The following is a 27,244-nucleotide window of genomic DNA, read 5'->3' as shown; positions in this document are numbered from 1 at the left end:
TTTAGATCATCCCAGGAACACTGCTTTTTTCTGATCAGTCAGAATTCTTTTTAAATTTCTGGTATGGTAATGTATATTGAAAATATATTTTAGATTCAGTTTATTTTGCTGTTGGATTTTCCCCAGTGGCTTAGTGGTAAAGAATCCACCTGCAATGCAGGAGACATAAGAGACATTATCTTAAATCCTGGGTCAAAAATATTCCCCTGGAGGAGGACACAGCAACCCACTCCAGTATTATTGCCTGGAGAATCCTGGCGGGCTACAGTCCACGCAGTCGCAAAGAGTAGGATACGACTGAGCGACTAAGCACAGAACATTCATTAATTTTTATCTGGTGTATTTTTCTTCTCAATTAGGATATATAGAGGCCCAGCAATCCCACTGCTGGGCATATACACCGCGGAAGCCAGAATTGAAAAAGTCACATGTACCCCAAAGTTTATTACGGCACTATTTACAATAACTGAGACATGGAAGCAACCTAGATGTCCATCGGCAGATGAATGGATAGGAAAGTTGTGGTTACATACACACAATGCAGCATTACTCAGCTATAAAAAGGAACACATTCGAGTCAGTTCTAATGAGGTGGATAAACCAGGAGCCTATTATCAGAGTGAAGTAAGTCATAAAGAGAAAGATAAACATTGTATATTAATGACTATATATGGGAATTAGAAAGATGGTACCAATGATCCTACAGGCAGGGCAGCAAAGGAGACAAGACGTGAAGAGCAGACTTCTGGACTCAGTGGGAGAAGATGAGGGTGGGATGATTTGAGAGAATAACACTGAAACAGGTACATTACCATCTGTAAACTAGATGACCAATGCCAGTTCGATGCATGAAGCAGGGCACCCAAAGCCAGTGCTTGGGACAACCCAGAAGGATAGGATGGGGAAGGAGATGGGAGTGGGGTTCAGGATGGGTGGGACACATGTACACCTGTGGCTGATTCATTCTGATGTATGGGAAAAACCATCACAATATTGTAAAGTAATTATCCTCCAACTAAAAAAAAAAAAAAAAAACACTCAACTCTTGAACTAGCTAAGTAAGCAAACAAATCAAAAAGAGGTGGGGTGGGGGGAAATCTTTGCAGCCATTGAAAGGATGAATTTGGAAGTGTCCATTACCTGGTCAATTGCAGATTGAGTCTGTGGTAGAACTGAAGTGTTGCTATCCAGTGGCATCCTTTGGGACTTGCAGTAAGCATGTTTTTGTTTCCTTTTCTCTATATTTTGGTGTTTCAACATCTGAGGTCTTTCTGACCACGGAGGGACTACCCTTCTCAGGCTCAGCTAATGGATAGAGATAAGCCACCAACTTGCCTGTGAGCACATTTTTCATATGCAAACCAACCCGTTCAGAACCCATTCCCTTAAAGTCTCTTTATCTTAATCACCCCAGGGCTTAATCATCTAATCACCTAATCACCACAGGGCCAAGTACCAGCCAGAGACAGCCCCTATACCCAACAGTGCCCTGAAATTATTCAAATTAGCCGATCCTAAGCTTGCTTACCCTGCCTTGCCTATATTCTTTCCCGTGGAAACTGCAGTAAAGCTCTGGTCCACATTTCCCCCTGCTCTCTCTGCATCCTGATCGACTCTGGTGCTTGCACGTGTGGCACCCCCATGGAGTGGCCTGACTCTCGCGACACCTGTGAGAAGCTCTTTTAATCGGCAGTCATCCCCTGATCTCTTTGCCATAGGAGAATAATAAAATTTATGTTTTAAAGTCAGATTATAGATTCAAATATCCGGTACCTGGACTATGGGACAAATAGCTCCTGCCACAGAAGGTGGCCTGATAACCTAAGACATGTGCTTACTGTCTCACTTGCAATGTCAGAGAAATCTCAAGTAGGAATCTCAGGATTTGTGCTTTATGAACACTTTTGTCCCCGAACTTTCCTCTACTTTCCCCCTCAACCCATTCATAATTTAGAAAGAGTCATCGCATATTTCATTTAGCAGTTTGAGGTGTATGTACCTAAAAGTTTTCTTCAGACATCTTGGCTACTGCCCTAGTGAAGACAAAACTTCTTGGGGGACCGTGAGAAGAGGAGTAACATGTCTTTCATTTTAAAAAAGGTCATTCTGTTTGACATCTTGCAAATTGATTCTAAGGATTCAAAATGGAAAAGGAGAGAGAAATTATAATTCCATTGGACTATTTCCAGCAAAAATTGATAGTCATTTAGATCAGGGTGTTAGCAATGGAAGTAAGAATAAAAAAAGGTTGGATACAGGATATATTTTGGCTAAGAGGATTTAATAATGATATCTGTGACAGAAAAAATAAGGAGACAAATAATAGTGAGTTTTTGTCTATTTGTTTTGGTTTTACTTTACTTTTGTTTGTTTTTGCCTTGAATAACTGGAAATAAGGAGTTGCTATCTGCAGACATGAGAAAGATGAAGATCAACAGTTATTTGACAAAAGATCAGAAATTTAAGTTTGAGGTATTTATTTAAATCCAACTGGGATTGTAAAGTATGTATATAGATGTATATGTATACCTAATCTGGAGTTAAGAAGGTTCAGACCAGAGATGTGGATTGGGGCTTCAATTTACAGATTATTGAAAGCCATGAGACTAGCTAATATCACCAGAGAAGAGAGTACGGGTTTAAAAACAAACAGCAACAACAAAACCCATATGCAGAAGCACTCCACTAAGAGATCAAGAAAAAAGACAGATGCAGAAAATGTAATGGAGAGCAAGAGATAGAATCTGGGATGTATACAAGAAAGTGATCATAATGAGTGACTGAAGAACTAAATCTGAATAAGGAAGGAAAAATACATGCAGAATGAGGAAATTTAAAATGCTGATATAATTCAAGTGCATGGTAATTAGGAGTATTAGTGACAGTGACCTAGAATGACAGCAGGTTACAGTCAGATAATAGCCTCTTTGATACTGAGATTATAGGGTGCAGTTTCGGTTAGTAACAAAGTCTAAGGCATGATCATAAAAGCAAATGGTTTATGCAGAGTAAAAGCCAACATTATCAGGGGGAAGGAAAGCCAAACAATTTACAGTCCACACTGTTAGTTGTATCATCTATATAGATTTTGAAATCCCCAATTGTAATAGTGGAGATAGCGATGGAGACTTTAAAGGTGAAATCTTTGAGACATTAGAGTCAGTGATGCAGAGGTTGGCAAGTGACTACATAATGGAAAGGTAACTGATGATAGAGTCTACTATCATGATATGGGAGGCTGTAGGGAGAAAGAATAGTCTGGTAGCATTAATGAACAAGGAAGATACTTATGGTTTGATCAATGTGGGAGGGAAAATAGAAGCCTTGTCCTCAATCAAGTACTACATCTCAGATGACAGTTAATGGAAGGCACAGATAAAATCTTACGGATATCTGTTCATGATGATTCAGGAGTTCCAGAGAGCTCAGTGGAAGATTATAGGAATTGAGAAGGGGTTGTGGAAAGGGGAGAATCAGGGACAGGGAATACATTACAGAGATTAGGGGGTGAGAAATGAAAGTGATTGAGAGTGAGGACTGATGTAGAGAGGGGTAAAAATCAGTTAACGACAGCCAGTTATCCCTTCTCCAGTGATCTTCCCAACGCAGGAATTGAACCAGGGTCTCCTGCATTGCAGGCAGGTTCTTTACCAACTGAGCTATCAGTAAAGCCCAAGAAGTCATCAGGACACCAATAATTTTTCATCCTATTGTACTTGGTAAAAACCAAATGTGGGGATTTGGATGGACTTTTGTAATAGGAAACTTAAGCTGAGAATAGAGAATTCTTTTGTTGTTGTTGCTTTGTTAGTTATTGATCCCTCCCTCTGCTATAACTTTAGGCTGGAAATCTAAGGAGACACATGCAACTGACATCAATTTGTTGCATCATTATTATTTATATAGCTTTAAAAAAGTACTTTGTGTCATATGTTATGTCCATATTTAAACATATCTTTCTATTCCAAATTAAGACTATGTTCCCACCTGGTAATTAACATACATTGTTTTGATTTACGGGTAGGTGGTTTGAAGGAGGTAAAAGAGTGGGACATACAGATACAAGTAAAAAAGTCCTCTTCAACTGAGTACACAAATATTACACAAGTATCCCAATGGTGCTCCATTTGGAACCATAAGTATGATTCATTTATACTTCTGTCTCATGTAATACATGACCACAAATATTCCTATGTATTTTCCACAAGTAATTTAAACCATTTATGCCTACAGAATTTGTGACCTAACTACTAGTTGTTTACTTCTCTCTCATGGTTTTACTTGAAAAAAATAAAAAAATCTTGTTCAGGACGGTGTGCCCATGTTAAAAAAAATATTACTCCTTAAGCAAACTTGGCAGCTATGTGTGTCCACATGAAATACAGTTCTGTAAAATGAAACATAAAATGAGACGTGTACCAGGTAGGACTTGCAGAAATGCTATTGTTTTTCTTGATAAAAACAGAAATGAAAGTTTCTGATTCTCCCATTCCCCTAACCTGCCCCTCTTACTGCCTGATAATAGCTGAGGAGGAATGGAAAGAAGCCTTGATTTCTGATGGTTGGGAGGAGATGCCATACTAGCCCTGAGCTGCTTCCCTCAGTATTTCTCCAAAGTTATCAAACATTACATAATATATGGTCATTACTGTTTATTCACCAGTCTATGCTATAGACTGAATGTGTCCCCCAAGTTTCCTCTGTGGAAACCCCACCTTCTCTGTGATGGTATTAGGAAGTGAAGTGAAGACTGTGAGAAGCAATTAGGATTAGGTGAGTTCATGACCGTGGAGCCCTAGTGACTGAAATGAGTGCCCTTATTAGAGTCATAGAAAAGCCTGCCCCCTCTGTGTTCTTCATCACGGAAGTCACAGTTGGCAATGCAGAAGACGGCTCTCACCAGAATCTGACCATGTTGACACTCTGAACCTCCAAAACTGCAAGCAATAAATTTCTATTGTTTTATAAGCCATGAACACTATAGTTATTGTTGCAGCAGCCCAAATTGACTAAGACAGTCCAATAACATAGCTGTTTTATTTGTCAGCCTACTAACCCCATATAGACAACAGGACTTTCAGAGATCAAAATTTTCAAATGGGTTTTGTGATTTCCTCTATGTCCTGGGCTTCACTCATTGCTGCTACATGTAGAGTTACTGCCTCCCACTTAAATGCCCCTCATTTGTCACAAGAAGAGAGCTGCTTTTTCCTAAAATGCCTATGAGATCATTGGCACTGATTCTGGTATCTGAGCACAGGAAGAAGTTTGCATTAAGAAGTGAACTTTGCAGTGATAAGCAAATGATGTTGCATTGAGGCAAACACTTTGAAAAAAGAATTGGCAAGAAAATATGAGTGCCTATAAGGCAGCATTTCAAGACTCCAAATCCATGCCAACTGAAGCTCTAGCATTTCACAAACCAGATGTATTCCTTTAAACTTTCTTCTCAATAGTAATACTATTAGACAAAAAACTAGGGCTATAAATTAGAGTTATGAGAAATGAGTAATAGCAGCAAGAAAAAATATAGAATATAAATATTAAAGTACACAGATGAGTAAACAACATTTAGAATAAGGGATAGAGAAGAATCTGCTGAGTTAAAAAGACAAACAAAGAAAATACAATGGTTATGAGAACTTTAGAAAGGTCAGAGATAATCAAATATCAATGCAAACACAACCTTTTATCACTAATTTGTTTTCTACTCTGAGGTTTATATATTTTTATAAACCACTGTTCAGATATTTTACTATAAATTTTCACTTAACCAACTCAAATACTGATTTTCTATTCTATATCCAATTTTAAACCCACGATAAACAAGTGCTCCATGGAATCCATCCTCAATGTGGTTATGGGTCACCCTAACTCCAGCATTCTGGAGTCTGGTGACGTACATGATTCCATCATCTCTTAATACATCATATTGACAGGTGATGACATAGGTCAGGGGCAAATTACGCAATCTGTTGTCATCAGCCAACAAGGGAGCCGCCCTCACATCTAGAAACCCTGGATACTTTTTAGCCAGCTTAGAATTACCATAAGTTGGACTGTTGTAAAAATGCCCTTCCTTAAACTTCTCAGGGAGCAAAGAACTCCAATTAACAAATCTGAACAGATGACTTGATTCCACCGGTACATGTTGATTGAAGAACATGGCTTTTTCAAGTGATCTGTCCGTGGTAAAGTATCCACTCCACAATTTGACCACGAATGATTTGGTCAGACCAAGAAAATTTGAGTTTTCCCGATATGATGGTAAATCCAGATCAAGAGACTGAAGGGCAGGATAAATTAAAGACTGGGTCTTGAGCTTGATCTTGACATCTGGGTCATCTATGAGCTGAAAATAATTTACAGTTGATCAAATAGTAATTTCATTTAAAAATATATTTTTAATTTAAAAACAATAACTGGTATGAGTTAAAATCAGAATCTCAAAAAGATAATCAGAAACAAGAAATATATCTCAAAGAACATTCCAGTTTCAATTATATCTAAGACTAGGTGTATTACTTAAATACTATGAACATAAACAGTGATAGAACCCAGGTCTCCTGCATTGTAGGTGGTACCATCTAAGCCAACAGGGAAGCCCCCTACTTTTCTTATGGATGGGGGAAAAGACCATCTAATCTGTGATTAAAAAGCAAAATATCTACTCTTACAGCCAAGAATGGCAATCAGAGGAAATTGATATATTTTAAATAAAGATTTTATATACATGTTATTATATTAACAGAGAGTCCCTTGAACTGTAAGATGATCCAACCAGTCCATCCTACAGGAAATCAGTCCTGAATATTCATTGGAAGGACTGATGCTGAAGCTGAAACTCCAATACTTTGGCCACCTGATGTGAAGAACTGACTTATTGGAAAAGACCCTGATGCTGAGAGGAGAGGAAGGCGGGAGGAGAAGGGGATGACAGAGGATGAGATGGTTGGATGGCATCACCAACTGGATGTACATGAATTTGAGTAAGCTCTGGGAGTTGGGATGGATAGGGAAGTCTGGTGTGCTGCACTCCATGGGGTCACAATGAGTCGGACAAGACTGAGTGACTGAACTGAACTGATATCAACAGGCAGTAACATTTAAGGAGATCATGTCATTAGGAATTCTAATTCAATGCTGACATTAAACAAATAAATCCTGGGTAAAAGTCTAATTGATTTTAATGTTTAAGTGTTTCAAATATTCAGGTTAGTGCATTAAGACAACTGTATCTATAAATTAATATGCATATATTTGGGGTGTACTAAAATTTTTCCATCAATAGGATGCATAACCCCAAATATCTGGGAACCAGTAATACTGAGCATGGGGCTTCCCTGATGGCTTAGATGGTAAAGAACCTGCCTGCAAGGCAGGAGACCCAGGTTTGATCCCTGGGGCGGGAAGATCCCCTTCAGGAGGGCATGGCAGTCCACTCCAGCATTCTTGCCTGGAGAATCCCATTGACAGAGGAGCCCGGCAGGCTGTAGTCTATAAGGCTGCACAGAATCAGACACAACTGAAGCGATTCAGCAAGCACACACACAATATTAAGCATTACATTTTAGGCGATGTTCCTATGTACATTTATTTGGTTCCCACGTTGAAATGGCCCAGGATGTCTCAGAGATTAGCTTCTCTAAGTGTGGTCCCTAGATGACTAGTACTCAAATCACCCAGGGATTTGTTAGAAATGAAAATTCTTACAACCTAGCCCAGACTCACTAAATTAAGTTGGGAGGAACCAGCAATGTGTGTTTTGTCATCTTTCGGGTGATTCTGATGCAAGGAAAAATTTGAGCTCCACTGGTGTAGGTCATAAACAGTAATTATTGAAGCCATATGCACTCTGGTGATGCTCAGAGTAAAGTATAATGGCTAGATGAAGTTCCTGAAAGTTTCTGAAAACTTGATATAGAGTTGAAGATAGGACAGGACCGTGACATTCTTTCCTTTGATATAAATATGACATTTTACTCACACACGCGCGCGCACACACACACACACACACACACAGGCCTGCAAAAGCAAATGGCAACAATTTTTACTTTATTTCATTTAGATCACAGGAATTAGAACTAGTTAGTAGAATAAAATATTTAAAAGTTCATCACTAGATTATTTTATGTAAAAATAATTTCCAAATTTAAATAACCAGTTCAGTGTTTTATTTCAGGTAAAATTACCACATTCCATTTATCTTGGTACCTAGAATGAAGAATGCTGTTCAGATCAGTACAGGAGTGGTAATTATTAAATGGCTTCCCAGGTGGTACAGTGGTAAAGAATCTGTCTGTCAATGCAGTAGACACAAGAGAATGTGGGTTCCATCCCTGGGTCAGAAATAGCCTTTGGAGTAGGAAATGGCAACCTGCTCCAGTATTCTTGCCTGGAAAATCTCATGGAGAGAGCTTAGTGGGCTACAGTCCATGGGATCGCAGAGTTAGATGTGACTGAGCGACTGAACACACAATTATTAAATAGATAGCTCACAGGTGACTGACTTAGTGAGTTAAGAAGACATACAAAAATACATTATATTTGACCAATTAATTAAAACTTTACAGATAGCCAAAATCTTTGACCTGTAGATTTAAAAAATAAACAAATCTATATTTTATTTTAAAATTTTAATGGAGTATAGTTGATTTACAATATTGTTTTAGTTTCTCTGTACAGCAAAGTGGATCAGTTTATATATATATATATATATATATCTCCACTCTTTTTTAGACTCTTTTCCCATATATGCCATTGCAGAGTATTAAGTAGAGTTCCATGTGCTATATAGTAGGTCCTCATTAGTTATCTATCTCATATGTAGTATTCTATACCAATCCAAATCTCCCAATTTATTCCCTTTATTCCCCCTGGTAGCCATAAGTTTGTTTTCTACATCTGTGAATCCATTTCTGTTTTAAAAAATTATACTTTATGGTTTTATAGTTCAATATAGCACATATATGTAACAGCATAAGGCAGAAATGTGAAATGTAATAAATATGTTTAAGGGTCAGGGAATTCACCATACCCTTGCACACCCTTCTTCCTCTCCAGTAACCATCAACCTTCATTTTATTACATTCAATTTTGTGTATTTCTTTAAAATTACACTAGGCATAATATCAATGCAATTAAACTGGTTAGGGCTTCCCGGCAGAGGGATAAAGAATTCGCCTGCAATGCAAGAGATGCAAGGACATAGATTTGATCCCTGGGTCAGAAAGATCCTCTCAAATAGGAAATGGCAGCCTGCTCCAGTGTTCTTGCCTGTAGAATTCCATGGAATGAGTAGCCTTGTGGGCTACAGTCCATGAAGTTGCAGAGTCGGACTTGACTGAGTACACACACATCTATTCCTAGGTAAGCAATAATTGTTAGTGTGACTTTTAAAAACTTATTTTTGTACATGAGATATGATTTTACTTCCTTGATCTCTCAATGTATTGAAACTTATTTTTATAAAATATACTTTTCTTTGCATTATTAACAGCTTGGTCATGGTATGTATATAATATGTATTTTTCTAATATTTTATTCATAATAATATCTTAGTTTTCTGAGTGTAATTGACCCATTGTTTTCCTTCCTGAAATTGTTCTTGTCAGATTGATCATAAAGATCAAGATTCTTTGAAAATAACTGGAGTGTATACTCTTTTCCTATTCTTAGGCATATATTTTGTTTATCTGGAATAAAATGGCTATAAAATGGCTCAGATTTTTATTTCTTGTTCTGTCTGTTTTGCAAGTTATTTTTCTTGGAATTTGTCCATTTAAATGAAATATTACAACACTTTAATTTCAAAGTTCTTCAAAAAAAATTCTTTCAAGGATACAATATACATGTTTAACTCTTCAAAGAATAATTCTTTTCCATATCGAAGGGTCTGCTGTGTTGTCCTGCTCTCAATTTTGACGTTAACTAGTTGTAATTAACTTTTATTTTTCCTCACTATCTTCGAAGACATTTAAAAATTGTGTTAGTCCTCTAAACAGGACTTTTTTGCTTTTTGTTCACATCTTCCATAAGCTCATTTTGATTATCCTATTTTCTGTTCTTGTCATTATTACTATCTTCCTTCTATTTTTTAATTTGATTTTTTGGGTCAAACATTCATCCTTCTTTCTTTGCTAATATATGCTTTTGAGGAAATACATTGTCACCCTGCTTATTAAACTTATATGCAGAGTACATCATGAGAAATGCTGGGCTGGAGGAAGCATAGGCTGGAATCAAGATTGCAAGGAGAAATATCAATAACCTCAAATATGAAGACGACACCACCCTTATGGCAGAAAGTGAAGAAGAACTAAAGAGCCTTTTGATGAAGGTGAAAGAAGAGAGTGAGAAAGTTGGCTTAAAGCTCAACATTCAGAAAACTAAGATCATGGCATCCAGTCCCATCACTTCATGGCAAATAGATGGGGAAACAGTGGATACAATGGCTGACTTTATTTTTCTGGGCTCCAAAATCACTGCAGATGGTGACTGCAGCCATGAAATTAAAAGACACTTACTCCTTGGAAGAAAAGTTATGAACAACCTAGACAGCATATTAAAAAGTGGAGACATTACTTTACCAACAAAGGTTTGTCTAGTCAAAGCTATGCCATTTCCAGTAGTCATGTATGGATGTGAGAGTTGGACTATAAAGAAAGTTGAGAGCCGAAGAATTGATGCTTTTGAACTGTGGTGTTAGTAGAAGACTCTTGAGAGTCCCTTGAATTACAGGGAGATCAAACCAGTCCATCCTAAAGGAGATCAGTCCTGAATGTTCATTGGAAGGACTGATGCTGAAGCTGAAACTCCAATACTTTGGCCACCTCATGCGAAGAGTTGACTCATTGGAAAAGACCCTGATGCTCGGAAAGATTGAAGGCAGGAGGAGAAGGGGACAACAGAGGATGAGATGGTTGGATGGCATCACCAACTTGGTGGACATCAGTTTGACTAAGCTCTGGGAGCTGGTGAAGGACAGGGAAGACAGGCATACTGTAGTCCACTGGGTCACAAAGAGTTGGACACGACTAAGTGACTGAATTAAACTGATTAATATAATAATAACATAACTGCACTGATATTTCAATGTTTGAAATACATGTATTTAAGTGTAGGATATTTTAAAAAATCAAATAAATCTGAGCAATATACCTGTTGAGTCACGGCTGCAGCTAAATTCCCTCCAGCACTCTCTCCAGAGATACCAATTCTTTCAGGATCTACACTGTACTTGTCAAGAACATCTTGGCTTAAGAACCACTTCAGTGCATTATAGACATCTTCAAATTGGCTTGGAAAGTGATGTTCAGGTGCTAGTCGGTAGCTGTGGGCAGAATAACAATGTTCTTTAAGTCAGTTATTGTTAATCAAAAAATGTCATGGATGTGCATGCTCTAACCTATAAATCAAAAGTAATATTTTTCTTTAGCAACCTCATATTTTAGGTCATTATGAATTCAAAGACATCTTAATCTTTATGATTGTGCTTGACATGAAGGTTTTTACAAATGCCATTTTTATATAAGTAAAATCTTGAATGACAAGCTTGGACTAGATTAAAAAGAAAAAAAAAAATCCCTGGTGATAACTTCCTGAAACTAAACTTCTCCCAAAATGTTATTTTCTTTATAGTCATTACACCTTATTAGCAACCAATAAATAATGAACAAATCATAGGAATTATTCTATTCCAGTTTAATCTAATGATCAAGTTGGCATGCAGGGTTCACTATTTTTTTCATAGTTTCTCCATTTTTCTAGTCATTCCCACTGGGTTTCTTTTCTACTGTTGGTCATTAACCTAGAATGTTGTTTGAAACTAGATTTTGTCTGAATTCCCACATGTTACTTGGTGACTAACTTCTTTTAAGGGAGGATTAGCCCATGAAATGGAGAAGGCAATGGCACCCCACTCCAGTACTCTTGCCTGGAAAATCCCATGGACGGAGGAGCCTGGTGGGCTGCAGTCCATGAGGTCGCTAAGAGTCGGACACAACTGAGCAACTTCACTTTCACTTTTCACTTTCATGCACTGGAGAAGGAAATGGCAACCCACTCCAGTGTTCTTGCCTGGAGAGTCCCAGGGGCGGGGGAGCCTGGTGGGCTGCCGTCTATGGGGTCGCACAGAGTCGGACACGACTGAAGTGACTTAGCAGCAGCAGCAGCAGCCCATGAAATATATACTAATTTCTTTAAATATATCTTATTGGTTAATCCTCAAAAAAAAAAAACCACCATATAATATACAAAATACTATGACTCTCAGTTTACAGATGAGAAAACAGATCTAACATGATATTTAACTGGCAGCCATCCAGTTGACTCTAGCACCAGGTTTTGAACCTCATTTTCTGACTCTGAAGCCCTGCTAATTAAGAGTAGGCTAAAAGTCATTGGAGGTCCTTTGTCCATGAGATACAATAGTTAGACTTTATTATAAAATTTTCTTGACTTGCTCTTTTTGATCCCGACTTGGCCTAACTATAAAAGTCTTTTCTATCTGACTCTTTTATGGTCATGCTCAAACTTACTTTTTCTATTCCCATCTTCTCAACTTCATTTGAACACTCCTGACATAACCAAGGAATGACCAAGACTGCTGACCAGATACTCACAGACCAAGACTGTGAGTATCTGACTGGACAAGGCATCTGGCCAAAAACCACACGATCCCACCATGTTCTTACTTGGTTGAAATGACAACAGCATCTAGTATAACGGCTGTCCGTCTTGATAGAAAGTCAATATCAAAGAACGCTGAAACAAATGAAAATAAAATCAGAGACTGACAGATGAAGGGTGTTCCCTTCAGCAGAAAGCTTACTACTCTACCTTGTTCCTCAATGAAATGTTCTGGGAAAAATATTTCTAAAATTTCATCATAGCTACAGAACATAAATTCCTCTATTCAGTGGTCCTTTCACATATGCCTCATTTCCACACTAAATATATTAAACAAACTTCATTCTCTTCAAGATTAATCTCTGTTACCTTCATTTAGCAGCTGTTATGTGTTGAAAAAATTGACACAGAAATATTAACTCCCTGATACTTGGGAAGTCACTGTCTACTGAAGACAAGTATAGGGAGGGACAGCTGTATAGGCAGACAGGAATACTGCGAAATAGTAGTTGCTTAAATGGAAGAGCGTAATAAGTGCTCTCTGGAAATTGTATTAGATGCCATCAAAACTGCCAGAGGAAGATAAAGAGTAAAGGGGAAGTAGGGAGACCTGAGACCTGATTTATACATTCCTATTTTCTAAAAGACAGACAAAAATATGTGCTTTCTGGGGTTTGTTTGTTTGGGTTTTTTTTTTTTTTTTTTTGGTCACGTATACAGGATTGGGATGGACCACACGTGTTTGCTACTAGGCTTGGGTAAATCCTCCCTTTTGCATATAAGAAAAGTTTAAGAACATCAAATTGAATTTGTCAGAAATAGGAAGAGAAAGAAATCATAAAATGCTAAAGGGCAATATCAAGATACAAAGTTGCTGCAAATGTTCCATCAAGTGAAAGGAGGAGTACAAAGTTGGGTGTTGACTATTCTTAAAATTTCAAATATACACTAAGTTTTAAACTTTTATTTAACACTTGCTACAAAAAGTTGTTGTCAATACTTCTGTTTACTGAGTCCAATTCCCTCCTACTTCTTCTAGGTCAGACAAATCTCATCCCATCCTCCCCCTCTCCACACTTCCTCAACATCTTCATGTTCGACTTATAAGCACATTCACAGGCCTTCCATAGATAAATACGAAACATATATGATAAAAAATATATTTATACATACATAAAAGTTTTTATAAGTAAAATTATATATAATAAATTTGTGTATTATATATAAAAATGCATCAAATAAATTGAAATGTACATGTATCCTACATAAAATAAAAATAAAATACCTTTTTTCAACTCTGTGCTTCTTTTCGATCTAACACCTTCCTTCTCATTTCCTTCATAACAAAGATTACTGAAAAACTGGCATCACCATCTCCATTTCCTCATTTCTCAACTACTATTCAGCTCACTTCATTTTGGTTTTCACCACAATGTTCCATCATTTCTGCAATTAACAAGTTTAATGCTGTATTTCTAAGTTCATAAAATTCTTTTCCCTCTTACCTGTTTTCTGCTATAGCTTTTGATATTGATTATTCCTTTTCAGAAAGAGATTTAATATAATTCCTTTAAACTATTAATAGCATAGGTCCAAAGAATTAAACTTCAGACAGCTGAAGTGTTCTGTTATCTGTGATAATGTTTAACATATGTCAAAATCAGCATCTTAATAAAATGTATGCTAGGTGATAAACTAAAAGTCTCAACAAGAGGCTCATACCAGCACTTCCCATACACCAACCACCACCATGAACATAAAATAAGCCTCTTCTTAGTGTCTCTGACTTCCGTTTTGGTAAATATATACGGACAGGAACATTGTTGAAAGTTGTCTCCATCACAGTGACATTTTCATCAGATGTGGGTGGGACTTCTTGAATGCTCATGAAGAACCCTGTAATGTCCATGGAATTACTGATTCCCAACAGTTCAGCAAAGTGACCCTAAAATAAGAGTGAAGGGGAAAAACACATCAAGGTTACAGATATCAAATGCCAGTGCTGTTAATGACCCTAGAAGGATGCACATGTGTTCCTAAAGGTCCTGCGTCACACTGTCACAGGTGAATCTGAAGAGGTTCAGAATCTTTACCACAATAGTTGGCCTCAGATTTAAAAAAAAGATAAAGAATTATTAAAGTATTACAATTTGGCAGATTTTATACTTTCTACTTTGAGTACAAAGATAAACAAGGTAAGTTCTCTATATAAGTTCAAAAGTCAAGAGAAAGAAATGGATACATAGTCATAAAACAATATAACCAAAAAAGAAAAAAAAAGAAAAAAAAAAAAAACAATATAACCAATGTCTCATAGACATATAGAGAGAACTCTGGCAGAGTTCAATAAACTAGATGCCTGATCATAAGACCTGGGGAGGAGTTTTCAGATATTGGCGAACTCTGATATGAATATTGAAAAGGGAAGAAAAATGTGGCCAACCAAAAAGGAAATCTCACCAGAGGCCAAAGGAACAGACAAGGGACACTCTTATTACAGAGAAATGCAGGTGATTTACTAAACCATGAAGTAGTAAAGCTAGTAAAGCTATTCTAACAAAGTATGATTGACAAAGCATACAGTTTAGGGGGAGTTTTCAGAAAAAAAGAATGTTTAAGACATGTGCTGGAATTACCTACCAGGACCAGACTGGGCAAAGTGGAGGAAGGACCTTTCTTAAGAACAGCTGACTGCCTTGTCCTCTTATGTAGTTGTTCCTGTATGTGACTTTGGTTCAAGAGCCTCGATGTCTGCCTTGGGGAACCTGTTCATCTCAAAGTGCAGTTCCTGACTAATCGGGATGACACCATTGCCCCATCTTCCCCACCTGAGCTTGGGAATAGCGAATGGATGGCTGGGCAGCTCTTGTAGTCTCATGAAGACCACACAGCGCCCACTTCCCACTTGGGAAGGAAGCTCATGCAACTCTTTGCTGTTTGAAGCTATGAATCATGCACCCTGGCACTGGGGGCTTCTGTTTTTGAGAGTTATTTGAATGAAATCATGGCTTCTGACCTTCTGCTATCCTTCTGCAGAGAGGTCAGCCTGGCCCAGAGCCTGGGCACGTGGATGGTCTAGGCAAGAGGGCTCTTGAGGCTGCTGGGACCACCTCATTGGACCGGCTGCCTATCCTAAGGAACCATCCGTTGTAAGTTTGGATAACCATGGTATCCAGCTGTGAGGACTGGAGAGGAGGCGAAGTTGGTCCATCATGGCCTCCGCACCCTCCTCAGAGAGAAGTGCTGGTGAAACATTTCACAACTCTAGCGTGTCTGACGGAGAAGGCAATGGCACCCCACTCCAGTACTCTTGCCTGGAAAATCCCATGGACGGAGGAGCTTGGTGGGCTGCAGTCCATGGGGTCGCGAAGAGCCAGACCTGACTGAGCAACTTCACTTTCACTTTCATGCATTGGAGAAGGAAATTGCAACCCACTCCAGTGTTCTTGCCTGGAGAATCCCAGGGACGGGGGAGCCTGGTGGGCTGCCATCTCTGGGGTCGCACAGAGTCGGACACGACTGAAGCGACTTAGCAGCAGTAGCAGCAGCAGAATGTCTGATTGAGACCCCAGATTCTCCAGAAAAATGTTTCCACTTGCCTTTGGAAAATATTTTGTTCTTGCCCTAGTTTAGTAGCAACTGCCAGCATCTCAAACCAGCCTCTGAAACTCGTCTGTGGTGTCCGTCCTCCTCCTCCTACAACTGCCCTAGACCTCAGACCCGCGTAGTCTGAGCAGCTTGCCTCTCAAATCCCTGCTGTCTGCTGTCACATTCTCCAGGTCTTCTCTAGTAAGTAATTAAAGGGACACCTCCAGCTTTCCCTGCTGCCTCCTGGAGATGGGCCCATAAAGGGACAAGGGGAAGATTACCATCACAGGTAAAGGAGCCTTGCTGTCCCAGCCCATGCCCTGTGAACCCAGGCCCGCAAACTGCATAAAATGGAGTGTTGGTGGCTGTGTACAATAAATGCCAAAAATTCGGTTGTGGTTTCATTACAAAAAAAAAAGACGTGCTGAAATTAGATAAATGACCTCTTTAAAGATAATAATGCCCTTGTTACCAATGTTAAATGACATGTTAATGCATGAAATATAGTAGCAAAATAGTTATTTAATGTAACACTTGTAATAGTCCCCGTTAAGGGAGAGGTTTGTGAGGTGAGTAGTTAGGACTCTGCGCTTTCACTGCAGTTTGCACAGGTGTGATGCTGGGAAAGATTGAAGGCTGGAGGAGAAGGGGACAACAGAGGATGAGGTTGGATGGCATCACCGACTCGATGGACATTTGTTTGGGTAAACTCCAGGAGCTGGTGATGGACGGAGGCCTGGCGTGCTGCGGTCCATGGGGTCGCAAAGAGTTGGATGCAACTAAGAGACTGAACTGAACTGAACTGATACCGGGTTGGGGAACTATAAGGTTAGTGCAAAAGTAGTTGTAGTTTTACACTGTTGAAACTTGCCACTTGCCACTGGAATATATTCTTAAATAAATGCTGTTACATTATACACAATTTTAATGCACATTTCTCTCTTTATGTTTTTTTTTGCTAATGATTTATTATGTGTTCTTTATTTTATATTTATTTTAGACTATAGATATGGTGCTAGACAAAAGCAAATTCAAGCAGTTTTTTTTAATTTGAGTTCAAAATCAGTTATAAGCAGTGGAGACAACTCACATGAACAATGCATTTGGCTCTGTAAATGCTAACAAGCATATGGTGGAGTGGTGGTTCAAGAAATTTTGCAAAGGAGACGAGAGCCTTGAAAATGAGGTGCATAGTGGCTGGTTATTAGAAGGTGACAACAACAACTAAGAGCAATAATCAAAGCTGATCCTCTTGGAAATACACAGGCAATCGCTGAAGAACTCAACGTCAATCATTCTATGTTCATTTAGCATTGGAAGCAAATTGCAAAGGTGAAATCTTGATAAGTGGGTGTCTCATGAACTGACCGAAAATTTTAAAAATCATGGTTTTGAAGTATCGTCTTCTTTTATTCTACACAACAACAATGAACCATTTCTTGTCTGGATTGTGACGTGCAATGAAAAGTGGATTTTATGTGACAACCAGCAATGAACATCTCAGTAGTTGGACTAAGAAGTTCCAAAACACTTCCCCAAGCCCAGCTTGCACCAAAAGATGGTCATGGTCACTGTTTGGTGGCCTGCTGCCCATCTGGTCCTCTACAGCTTTCTAAATCCTGGTGAAACCATTACATCTGAGAAGTATGCTCAGCAAATTTATGAGATGCACCAAAAACTGCAACGCTGGCAGCCAGTACTGGTCAGCAGAAAGAGCCCATTTCCCTTCCACAACAATGCCTGACTGCACGTCACACAAGCAACACTTCAAAAATTGAACAAATCGGGCTATAGAGTTTTGCTTCAACTGGCATTTTCACCTGACCTCTCACCAACTGACTACCACTTCTTCAAGCATCTTGACAACCTTTTGCAGAGAAAACACTTCCACAACCAGCAGGATGCAGAAAAATGCTTTCCAAGTGTTCGTTGAATCATGAAACATAGATTCTGATGCTATATGGATAAAGAAACTTATTCCTTGTTGGCAAAATGTGTTGACTGTAATGGTTCTTTTTTTTTTTTTTTTTGTAATGGTTCTTATTTTGATTAATGAAGATGTGTTTGAGCCTAGTTATAATGATTCAAAATTCACACTACAAATTACAATTACTTTTGTACCAAAAGTATTCCATAAGCTGTGTGGCAGTGTCAAAAATAAAGGGGGGGAAAAAGGACAGTGCTAGAGGTATAATTAATGCAAGATGCTTGTGATATAATTTCCAATCTTTACAGACTATTGCTAAAAATAGACATTCACGTAAATAAACTCTAATAAAAGGCAGATCAAAAAAGGACCTTGAATGGCTGCTCAGGTAGAAAGAGAAGACAGATCAGTTCTGAAAAATAAGTTTCTGATGGGTGCGCTGTTTGATTTCAACCTGTTGAATGTGAAAAATTATAGTTGCTTAAAATTTTTAGATTTAGTCAGACAGGCAAAATAATTTGATCAAAGGCCTAAAGAAAAGAAATTTCAAAGGTGTTCATCAAAACCATTTTATCTGAATGCTAACTTGCTTGGTCTATGTGGTTGAAATTACAGTGGGAAGCTCTGTTGACACTACAGTATGGGGAGCTACTTTCAGAACACAGTGTCTATTTTTCTTTTGTAAACGTATCATCAAGCAGCTTAATGTGTTCTAACTAGCCAACAACAAAATAAATGATATCCATATATGATATATACATATTATCATTAAGTATAATGATCAAAGAAACACTAGATCTTCCTCAATTTCCAATGAGGTTGTGTCCTGGTAAATTCATTGTAAACTGAAAATGTTGTAAGTCAAAAATGCATTTAAATATATGTAACCTACCAAACAGGCTTCCCAGGTGGCTCAGTGGTAAAGAATCTGCCTGCAAATGCAGGAGACAGGGGTTCAATCCCTGGATCAGGAGTATCCCCTGGAGGAGGAAATGGCAATCCACTCCAGTATTCCTGCCTGGGAAATCCCACAGAAAGAAGAACCTGGCGGGTTACAGTCCATGAGGTCACAAAAAAGAGCCAGACAAGACTGAGCAACTACACACACACAACCTACCAAACATCTGCTTGGTCTACAGCGGGACATAATCATCTAACACAAAACTTATTTTACAAGAAAATACAGAAATGGTGTAATTTACTGAATACTGTACTGAAAGTGAAGAACACAATGGTTGTAGGAGTAGAGAGTGGTGTAAGTATGTAGGTTGTTTACACGTGTGATCAAGGGGTTAACTGGGAGCTGCGGCTCCCTACTGCTGTCCAGCCTCATGACAAGGAGTCACCCACATATCTCGTGCCTGGGAAAAGATCAAAATCAAAATGCGAAGTACAGTTTCTACTCTATGTGTATAACTTTTGCCCCGTCATAAAGTCAAAAAAATCGTAAGTCAAACCATCATTAATCAGGAACTGTCTGTACTTAAAACATTAATTTAATTTTAAACAGTGGGCATTGTGAAACATAACCTGCGAGTTAAGCTGACCATGCTCTATTATAATTTTCTAATTAATGTATTGAAAGGTCATTTCCAGTTATTATTCTATATTATCTAGTCTGATGTCTCTGATTAATCTGATCCAAAATAAATAGTATTATGATTTGTACATACGTTGTACTCAGGAGTTTTAACTAGATACTCCTGAAGTTAAGAGGTTAGTTATAGTCAAAAGAAATGGTAAAAGTTGGCATGTAATCAATAAATAGATTGATGATATATAGGTAGGTAGACAGATAAAAAGATACTAAAAGCTTTTAATATATATTCACTTATATATAATGTGCTGCTTCTGCTTTAGTCAGTTAGTCATGTCTGACTCTTTGCGACCCTGATGGACTATAGCCCACCAGGCTCCTCTATCCATGGAGATTTTCCAGGCAAGAATACTGGAGTGGGTTGCCATACCCTCCTCCAGGGGATCTTCCCAACCCAGGGATTGAAACTGGGTCTTCTGCAGTGCAGGCAGATTCTTTACCACTGAGCCACAAGGGAAGTCATATAATGTGCTACCCATATTTATACTGAGTTAGGCATTTATACCCATATCTAATCCATGTCCAAATATGTATTCAATTGTGTCTCAATATTCGTATCTCTATTTATGTCAATGAAAACTCAATTAACCATCAGTTAAGAAGAAAAAAGAGGCTTTTTATTTGAGTCAAATGAGGATGATAACCCAGGAGACAGAATCTCAGAAAGGTCTGAGAACTGTTCTGCTGACTAGAAGTCAAAGACACAGTCATATACATTTTTGAGCAAAGGATCATGCATCAAAATGACATATTGATATTTTACGTAAAGCTTACCAAGGATACATAGTCCAAGTAAGCATATATGGAGGGTGCAGTAAGTTATCATGACCCCTTACAGAATTAGGAGAAAATGTTATCCTTTTAAGAAGTTATGCTGGTGGCTCAGTGGTAAAGAATCCTCCTGCTAACGCAGGAGACAGGGGCTTCAGGGAAGATCCCACATGCCGTAGAGCAACTAAACCCATGGGCCATGACTACTGAGCCTGTGCTCTAGAGTCCAGGAGCCACAACTACTGAAGCCCAAGCTCCCCACAGCCTGGTTGCACAATAAGAGGCCATGGCAGTGGGAAGCCCACAAACCGCAGCTAGAGAGTAGCTCCCACTCGACGCAACTAGAGAGAAGCCCATGCAGCCATGAAGACCCAGCACAGCCAAAAATAAATAAAGTTATATCAAAAAAGAAGTTGCATTGCTAATATCAGAAGAAAGGAGATAGAGATAGATAACTATACTTACAGTTGTTTTTAATCTTTGCCAGGTATTACGCTTTCCATTTGTGTACCAATTCAATTCTTACGAAAACCTGGTCAACAGGAACATATTCCCAGATTTTTCAATTGAGTATGCTGAGGTGGGAGAGGTTAAGAGGCATATTTATGACTAGTCATACAAAAAGTGCTACTTGTGGGACTCAAGTCCAGGTCCGATCCCTGGAGCCAGGTGTCACGCCTGACCGGACAATACGCTGTCCCGTAGTGGCCATCATTATGGAATGCCCATTGAAGAGACAGCGTGGCCATGGGTACAGTGCTCAAGGATCCCTTAGGATTCACAGAACTTCCATGGGTGTGAGAGACTGGGCAGAGAGACTGGGCGGGAACCCAACTCTGACGGCACCTTGGGCCCTGCCCAGGGTCCACAAGAATGGTGGTGGTTCCCACGGCCTCCTGCATGCCCCAGCCCACTCACGCTACACTCGGTTCAAGTAGCACACAAACATCTCTCCTCACTGGTGCCCCGCCGCTGTCCTAAAGAGATGCCAGAAGATAGACTCACAAAAAGCACCGCCTTACTGCTACAACTGCAGGCAGAGGAGAAGCACGTCATGCAGGTCAAAGTGAAGTGCAGATGCTGAGTCAGTGCCTGATGAGCTTAGATCAACTGTTCTATAGCTTTCAGGATATTCCAGGTCTTCTCCACATTCTGGTCACCCCTTCCACACACACTGACCTTGCCCCCAACACCGTGGTATCCCATACCTGTTCCTCCGTGCTATACACAAGGGGTAGAGACTCTTACTTCCAGTGGACCATTTTCCATCCCCTTTACTTTTCAGTGTCAAATGTGGAAGCAATTTTTAATTACTTTAAATGTTAACATAGAAAGGTGATAGTCAGGTCACAAGCATTTATTTACTTAACTTTAACAAATTTAGAATTCCTATGACCTATGACATAAAGTGTCCACATTTTCTCCCCCCAAAAATTTATGTTAATTTAGCTGGCCCTCTGGCTTTCAATCAAAGTTAAGTACATAAAATACAAGGCCTCTTTCAAAACATAAATCACTAGACTCAAGTATCTTATCTGCAAAGAATAAGATTATTTAGTTTCAAGTAAATATTTTTAAATGATAGGAGAATGGTATATGTTATACAAGTTAAAGATGAGTATTTATATGAAAATAGGAAATCAACCTTGAATATTCATTAGAATGACTGATGCTGAAAGCTGAAGCTCCAATACTTTGGGCACTTGATTCGAAGAGCTGACTCACTGGAAAAGACCCCGATGCTGGGAAAGGCTGAAGGCAAAATGAGAAGGGGGCAGCAAAGGATGAGATGGTTACATAGCATCACCAACTTTAATGGACATGAATTTGAGCAAACTCTGGGAGACAGTGGAGGACAGGGGAGTTTGGCGTGCTACAGCCCAAGAGGTTGCAAAGAGTTGGACGTGACTTAAGAGACTGAACAACAAAGTAGTTGTCATTTGTGTGTAAGAAAGTACTAAGTATAAAAAATTATACGTGACTTTGTATTTTCACAACTTTTTAGAGTTTACTAGGAATTGTAATATTAATAAATACATAGCAAAAGACTAAGTCACCACTGTGCTACAAATATTGCCCAGTGTCCCTGGAGTCTGAATTGAATAACAAGGGTTTTAGTTTCTTTGACTCTATTTGGTGAAGTGTGAAGCAACTAGAGCAGTAGCTTATGGACATACCTTCTCAGATTATCTTTTTTTCTTTATACTGACTCTATACTCTGGGAGAAATTTTTTTTCACGTTGATTTTTCTTTTTTCTTTTTTTTTTTTCATTTATTTATATTAGTTGGCAGCTAATTACTTTACATTGGAGCAATTTTTTATGTAAATTTGAAATATCAAATGATAGAGAGGGAAAATTCTCACTAATGCAGGAATTTATATACCTCAGTGTAAGGACAAAATGTTTTACGCATCTTAATCAATCATACAAGGATCTATCACCTAAATATATATATATATATTTATATATATATATACAGTAGTATATTATTTATATATATATATATAAAACTGAATTTCTGTTGAGAAAACAGTGCCTATGCCATTGGCTGCACCTAGTCAAAATTCTGCCTATTATTTGTGGTTACTCAGCAGTTTGGAAACTCAAAGGAGTATTTATTGGGTTTCAAAATGTTCATCCTTTGGAGGTCAACCAGTGATATCTTTGAGAAGGCATAGCAGCTAAAAGAAGTAGAAAGGGTTGGAAGAGTCAGTGACAAATGGAGAAAAAAAAGAATAGAAGGCAATAAAACTAACAAATTTTTTAAATAGCCTTAAACCTAGGAAGTTTCAAAGTGTCCCAAAGCAAATAAGTAAAATCTTATAATCTGGTGTAAGGGTGGAAAATGCTTTCACAAATGTCTATAATCCCAAACCGGGTAGAGGTCTGAAAATGTTATTTGATTGCCATGTTATTTCTTATCAAGACTAAATGCAACCTCAGAGTCATTTTAGAGTCTCATATTACCTTTCAGAGTAATGCTGAGCAATCTATCAGAGTTGGCATTTTAGTAAAATATATTTGCGATTCCTATTTCAGGAGATAATGCTGCATCACCAACTAGTTGATAGTTGATTGTATTCAATGATTTTCATTTATCTTCATCATTGGCATGTCAATGTATGACAAAAACCACTACAGTATTGTAAAGTAATTAGCCTCCAACTAATAAAAATAAGTGAAAAATTAAAAAAATTTTTAAAAATTAGAATTACCATTCTTTAACTTATGCTTAAGTTGATTGGTAAAGAACAAAGTAGTGTCAGGTGGCATTAAAGTCAAGCAAAAGTTTTGTTTTTTTCTTCTTGGGATGAGGAAAATGATAAAAAAAAAAAACAACCTGGTTACTTCTTTAACATGAAGTGAAGTGAGTGATGGGCTTTTTAGAGATTTTCATAAGATACTATATTATATGGCAATCTGATGTACTTAGCAAATTAAATATTTTCCTTAAAAAAAAGAAAAGAGTGGGAGTTTTATGGTAAATCTACATTTTTTTTCCATCTGTATGAAACCACACAATTCAAGGGGAAAGAAAAAGATAAATAATTTAAAAGATAAGAGTTACTTCTGGGCAATTTTTTAGTATAGCAATTTGTCCCAGTAATCAAGCCTCATTATGTTTCAGTCATTGATCATGGTGAGTCTCTTTCATTATTGGACTAAATATCCATTGTCTTTTATTAGAAATTTATAAATTCATACATACATAGTGATAGGCGCTCTTAAGCAAAAATACTTTAAGAAAAAAGTCTTGTCCCTTCCACCATTCTCCAGTACATTCTTTTAAGTTTGTCAAAGTCATCTCATTCAAATAGAAATAATACAAAAGGTATATACATAACATTCATGATAAAACAAAAACTCATGCAAGGTACTATGTGCTATAAGAAAAATAATAGCCTCCAACATATGAAGAAAACAAGTTTAAAAATAATTGGTACAAGGTAGATGAAATAAATTACACAATGCTTCAGAACAAATAATATAAGAATAAAGATCACAAAGCAGAAGTACAAATCTTTAAGGAAGGTATAGGAAGATATTTGGAGATAATCTCTAATTGAAAAGAAGAAGTGATTGAAAAATGGTACTGGTAAAAATCAGAAAAGGAATAAGAAAAAAAGACAAAATAATTTCAGAAATAAACACTGAGTTATAAGAAACTAGTGTAAATCTATGGCTGATTCATATCAATGTATGACAAAACCCACTGAAATGTTGTGAAGTAATTAGCCTCCAACTAATAAAAAAATTAAAAAAAAAAAAAAAAAAGAAATGAGAAAAACAAACAAAAGAAAATTGCAAAAGATTAAGTGCTATAGAGAAAATGTTATTTTTCCGAAGACAAACAAGGACTACATGTGTACATAAATGTATACATACACAGACACACACACATAATTAATCCAAATAATAAAAGAAATCAAAACAATCAATCAAAATCAACCAAGAATAACTTTTAAAAAATGACTTGAAGCTATATTCCACCAAAACTGACCCGAACCCAATAACATGTACTATAAAATTACTAAAATTGGTCAAATCACTAATAAGAAAATAAAAATAAGACAAGCATTGCACTTATTCAGAGCCACATTAAGCTCCAGAAGAGTGTTGAAACAACTGAAAAAATATATGCAAGAGATGTTGCATATATACCCATATATACCCATTAATACCCAGACTGTCTATGAATTGTTTTTGTTTTGTTTTTGCGGCAGGGAGGCAATTCACTACAAAGTTAAAAGAGCGAACTATATGGCTTTATTTCCAAGTAATTAGCCTCATTAGAAAAGAACCACAAGTCTTTGAGGACGACCTATGAACGGGAGGTAGTGAGCCAGCCATGCAGGATCCTATCACTCAGCAACTAAACCCTTCAACTGGAAGCCATGTTCCTTGTTTCCCCTGGGAAACCAGCTGACTTGTTCACAGGCATTTCAGTAAGAAAGGATTTGCACATTTGAATACAAGGTTACTGTATCGAATTCTGTAACTAATCAGTGTTGCTCAATTCTACCATTTCCGAAGTTCAAAACGCTTCATTCTTGCACCACTCACGCCATGAAACTCACAATAAGACTTTTTGTCTTTCTTAGCCAGTCTATTTTGTCTTCTAGTATTTAAAATCGAAACTCCTTGACTACTCCCTCCATATTCATTCTGCTCAGGCTCTGCATTAAGCAATAGATACAATATTAAAAAGGTTTTAAAACCAGCAAGCAAACTTTGAGTAAAATTTCCAAAACAGCAGAAATTATTTAAAAAGTAATAAAGATAATTATTTTCTCCTGACTAAAATTCTAAACATTCAGAGTCAATAAAAGTTTATACTTACCAAATGTGTAATAGTTTTCAAACACGTTGTTACCCACATTAATTTCCATGGCTCCTCAATATTATCCGGGATAGGTGTGTAAACATAATATGCCCCAAGGGCCCCCATAATCAGAAGCAAAATCGTTTTTCTTCCCATGATGTTTTCCAACTGCACGTTCTACTTGGCAGCAAAGCAAATACACTTCTGAAATATTTGAATGCTGAAATTTCACAACAGCTTTTGGATTTATCAAAAAGTGTTATCTAACTTCTTAGACACAAATTCCATTGGTCTGATTGTCATTCTGCAAGCTGCTGGGAAATAATTAACTCAGGAAAAGTACAAAGAACTCTGTGAAACCTGTACTCATATTATCTGCAGGTTCTGTCAAGTACAACAGCCTTATAATGTTGCTAGGCAGTCAGTAAACAAACATTTTTTGCTCAGTTACTGGTTGCAGAGTACTTTAACAATTAGAGAAAAGGCCACAGGAAGTACAAGAAACCCAGTGTATGCTTCAAATAACAAATCTCAGCGTGGGGGAGAAAAAATATGTTTAAACTATTGACAGCTTTTACAAAGTATGATAGACATGGTCACTTGTATCCTATATTACTTTTACTTTCTTGCTACAAATAAAATTATTAGCAAAAAATGCTAAGCAGGTTAAAGTTATACAATTTTTTCCAATGCAACATAAAAACTTATATTCAAATAACTTCAGTATAGGGCACAATTCAGATTTTTTTAAAAAGGAAAGGAAACAGGAAAAATATTTCAGCACTTTAAATCTTCATACAAGTTTTGCAGTTTTGTGTTTACCTTTATCCATTCAGCATGGAATCCCCTGAATTTGAGATCTTTTAGCAAAATTAGGGGCTTTGCTGGTGGTTCAGACAGTAAAGAATCAGCCTGCAATGTGAGATACCTGGGTTCAATCCCTGGGTTGGGAAGATCCCGTGGAGAAGGGAGCAGCTACCCACTCCAGTATTCTAGCTTGGAAAATTCCATGGATAGAAGAGCCTGGCAGGCTACAGTCCGTGGGGTTGCAAAGAGTCGGACATGACTGAGCAAGCAAAGTTAGAACACAGAGAGGGTTCTTCTTATAAAGAACTGTGTTCTGGCTTTGTTGTTGTTGTTGTTGTTTCCTTGATTATAAAATCATGGAGATAGCTAACAGTTTTTGAGCATTTAATCTGTACCCCAGGCAATGTATTAAAACAAATCTTAATGTCATTGTTGCTGTCGTTCAGTCACTCAGTTGTGTCCATCTCTTTGTGACCCCATGGACTGCAGCAGGCCAGGCTTCTCTGTCCTTCACCATCTCCCAGCGCTTGCTCAAACTGACGTCCATTGAGTCGGTGATGCCATCCAACCATCTCATCCTCTGTGGTCCCTTTCTCCTC

The 27,244-nt window shown here is 37.8% G+C and overlaps 1 protein-coding gene across 1 annotated transcript; it reads right to left on the bottom strand.

The window, feature by feature from the left end:
• Positions 1-975: 975 nt before the first annotated feature.
• LOC122676044 (arylacetamide deacetylase-like) lies at positions 976-26,193 on the bottom strand. The gene is made up of 5 exons (XM_043875333.1): positions 25,857-26,193; positions 14,353-14,575; positions 12,696-12,765; positions 11,161-11,332; positions 976-6,352 (listed from the first exon to the last, which is right to left on the bottom strand). Exons 1-5 carry the CDS (start codon positions 25,992-25,994, stop codon positions 5,756-5,758), a joined length of 1,200 nt encoding a protein of 399 aa, XP_043731268.1. The 5' UTR covers positions 25,995-26,193; the 3' UTR covers positions 976-5,755.
• Between the last annotated feature and the right edge of the window lie 1,051 nt (positions 26,194-27,244).

The sequence above is a fragment of the Cervus elaphus genome, chromosome 19, assembly GCF_910594005.1.
Source record: "Cervus elaphus chromosome 19, mCerEla1.1, whole genome shotgun sequence".
NCBI classification, from domain to species: Eukaryota; Metazoa; Chordata; class Mammalia; order Artiodactyla; family Cervidae; genus Cervus; species Cervus elaphus.
Note: the sequence above shows the minus strand (reverse complement) of the source record. Positions and strands in the feature narration are given on the sequence as shown.

Excerpts from the sequence above, each read along its gene's own strand:
- LOC122676044 (XM_043875333.1), bottom strand. The coding sequence starts at position 25,994 with ATGGGAAGAAAAACGATTTTGCTTCTGATTATGGGGGCCCTTGGGGCA. Across the intron at positions 12,766-14,352 it reads TTGGTGTATGGGAAGTGCTG|CGTTCTTTGATATTGACTTT; the intron begins GTATGAGCCTCT and ends CATTTGTTTCAG. Across the intron at positions 11,333-12,695 it reads GCTGTTGTCATTTCAACCAA|CTACCGACTAGCACCTGAAC; the intron begins GTAAGAACATGG and ends TTCTGCCCACAG.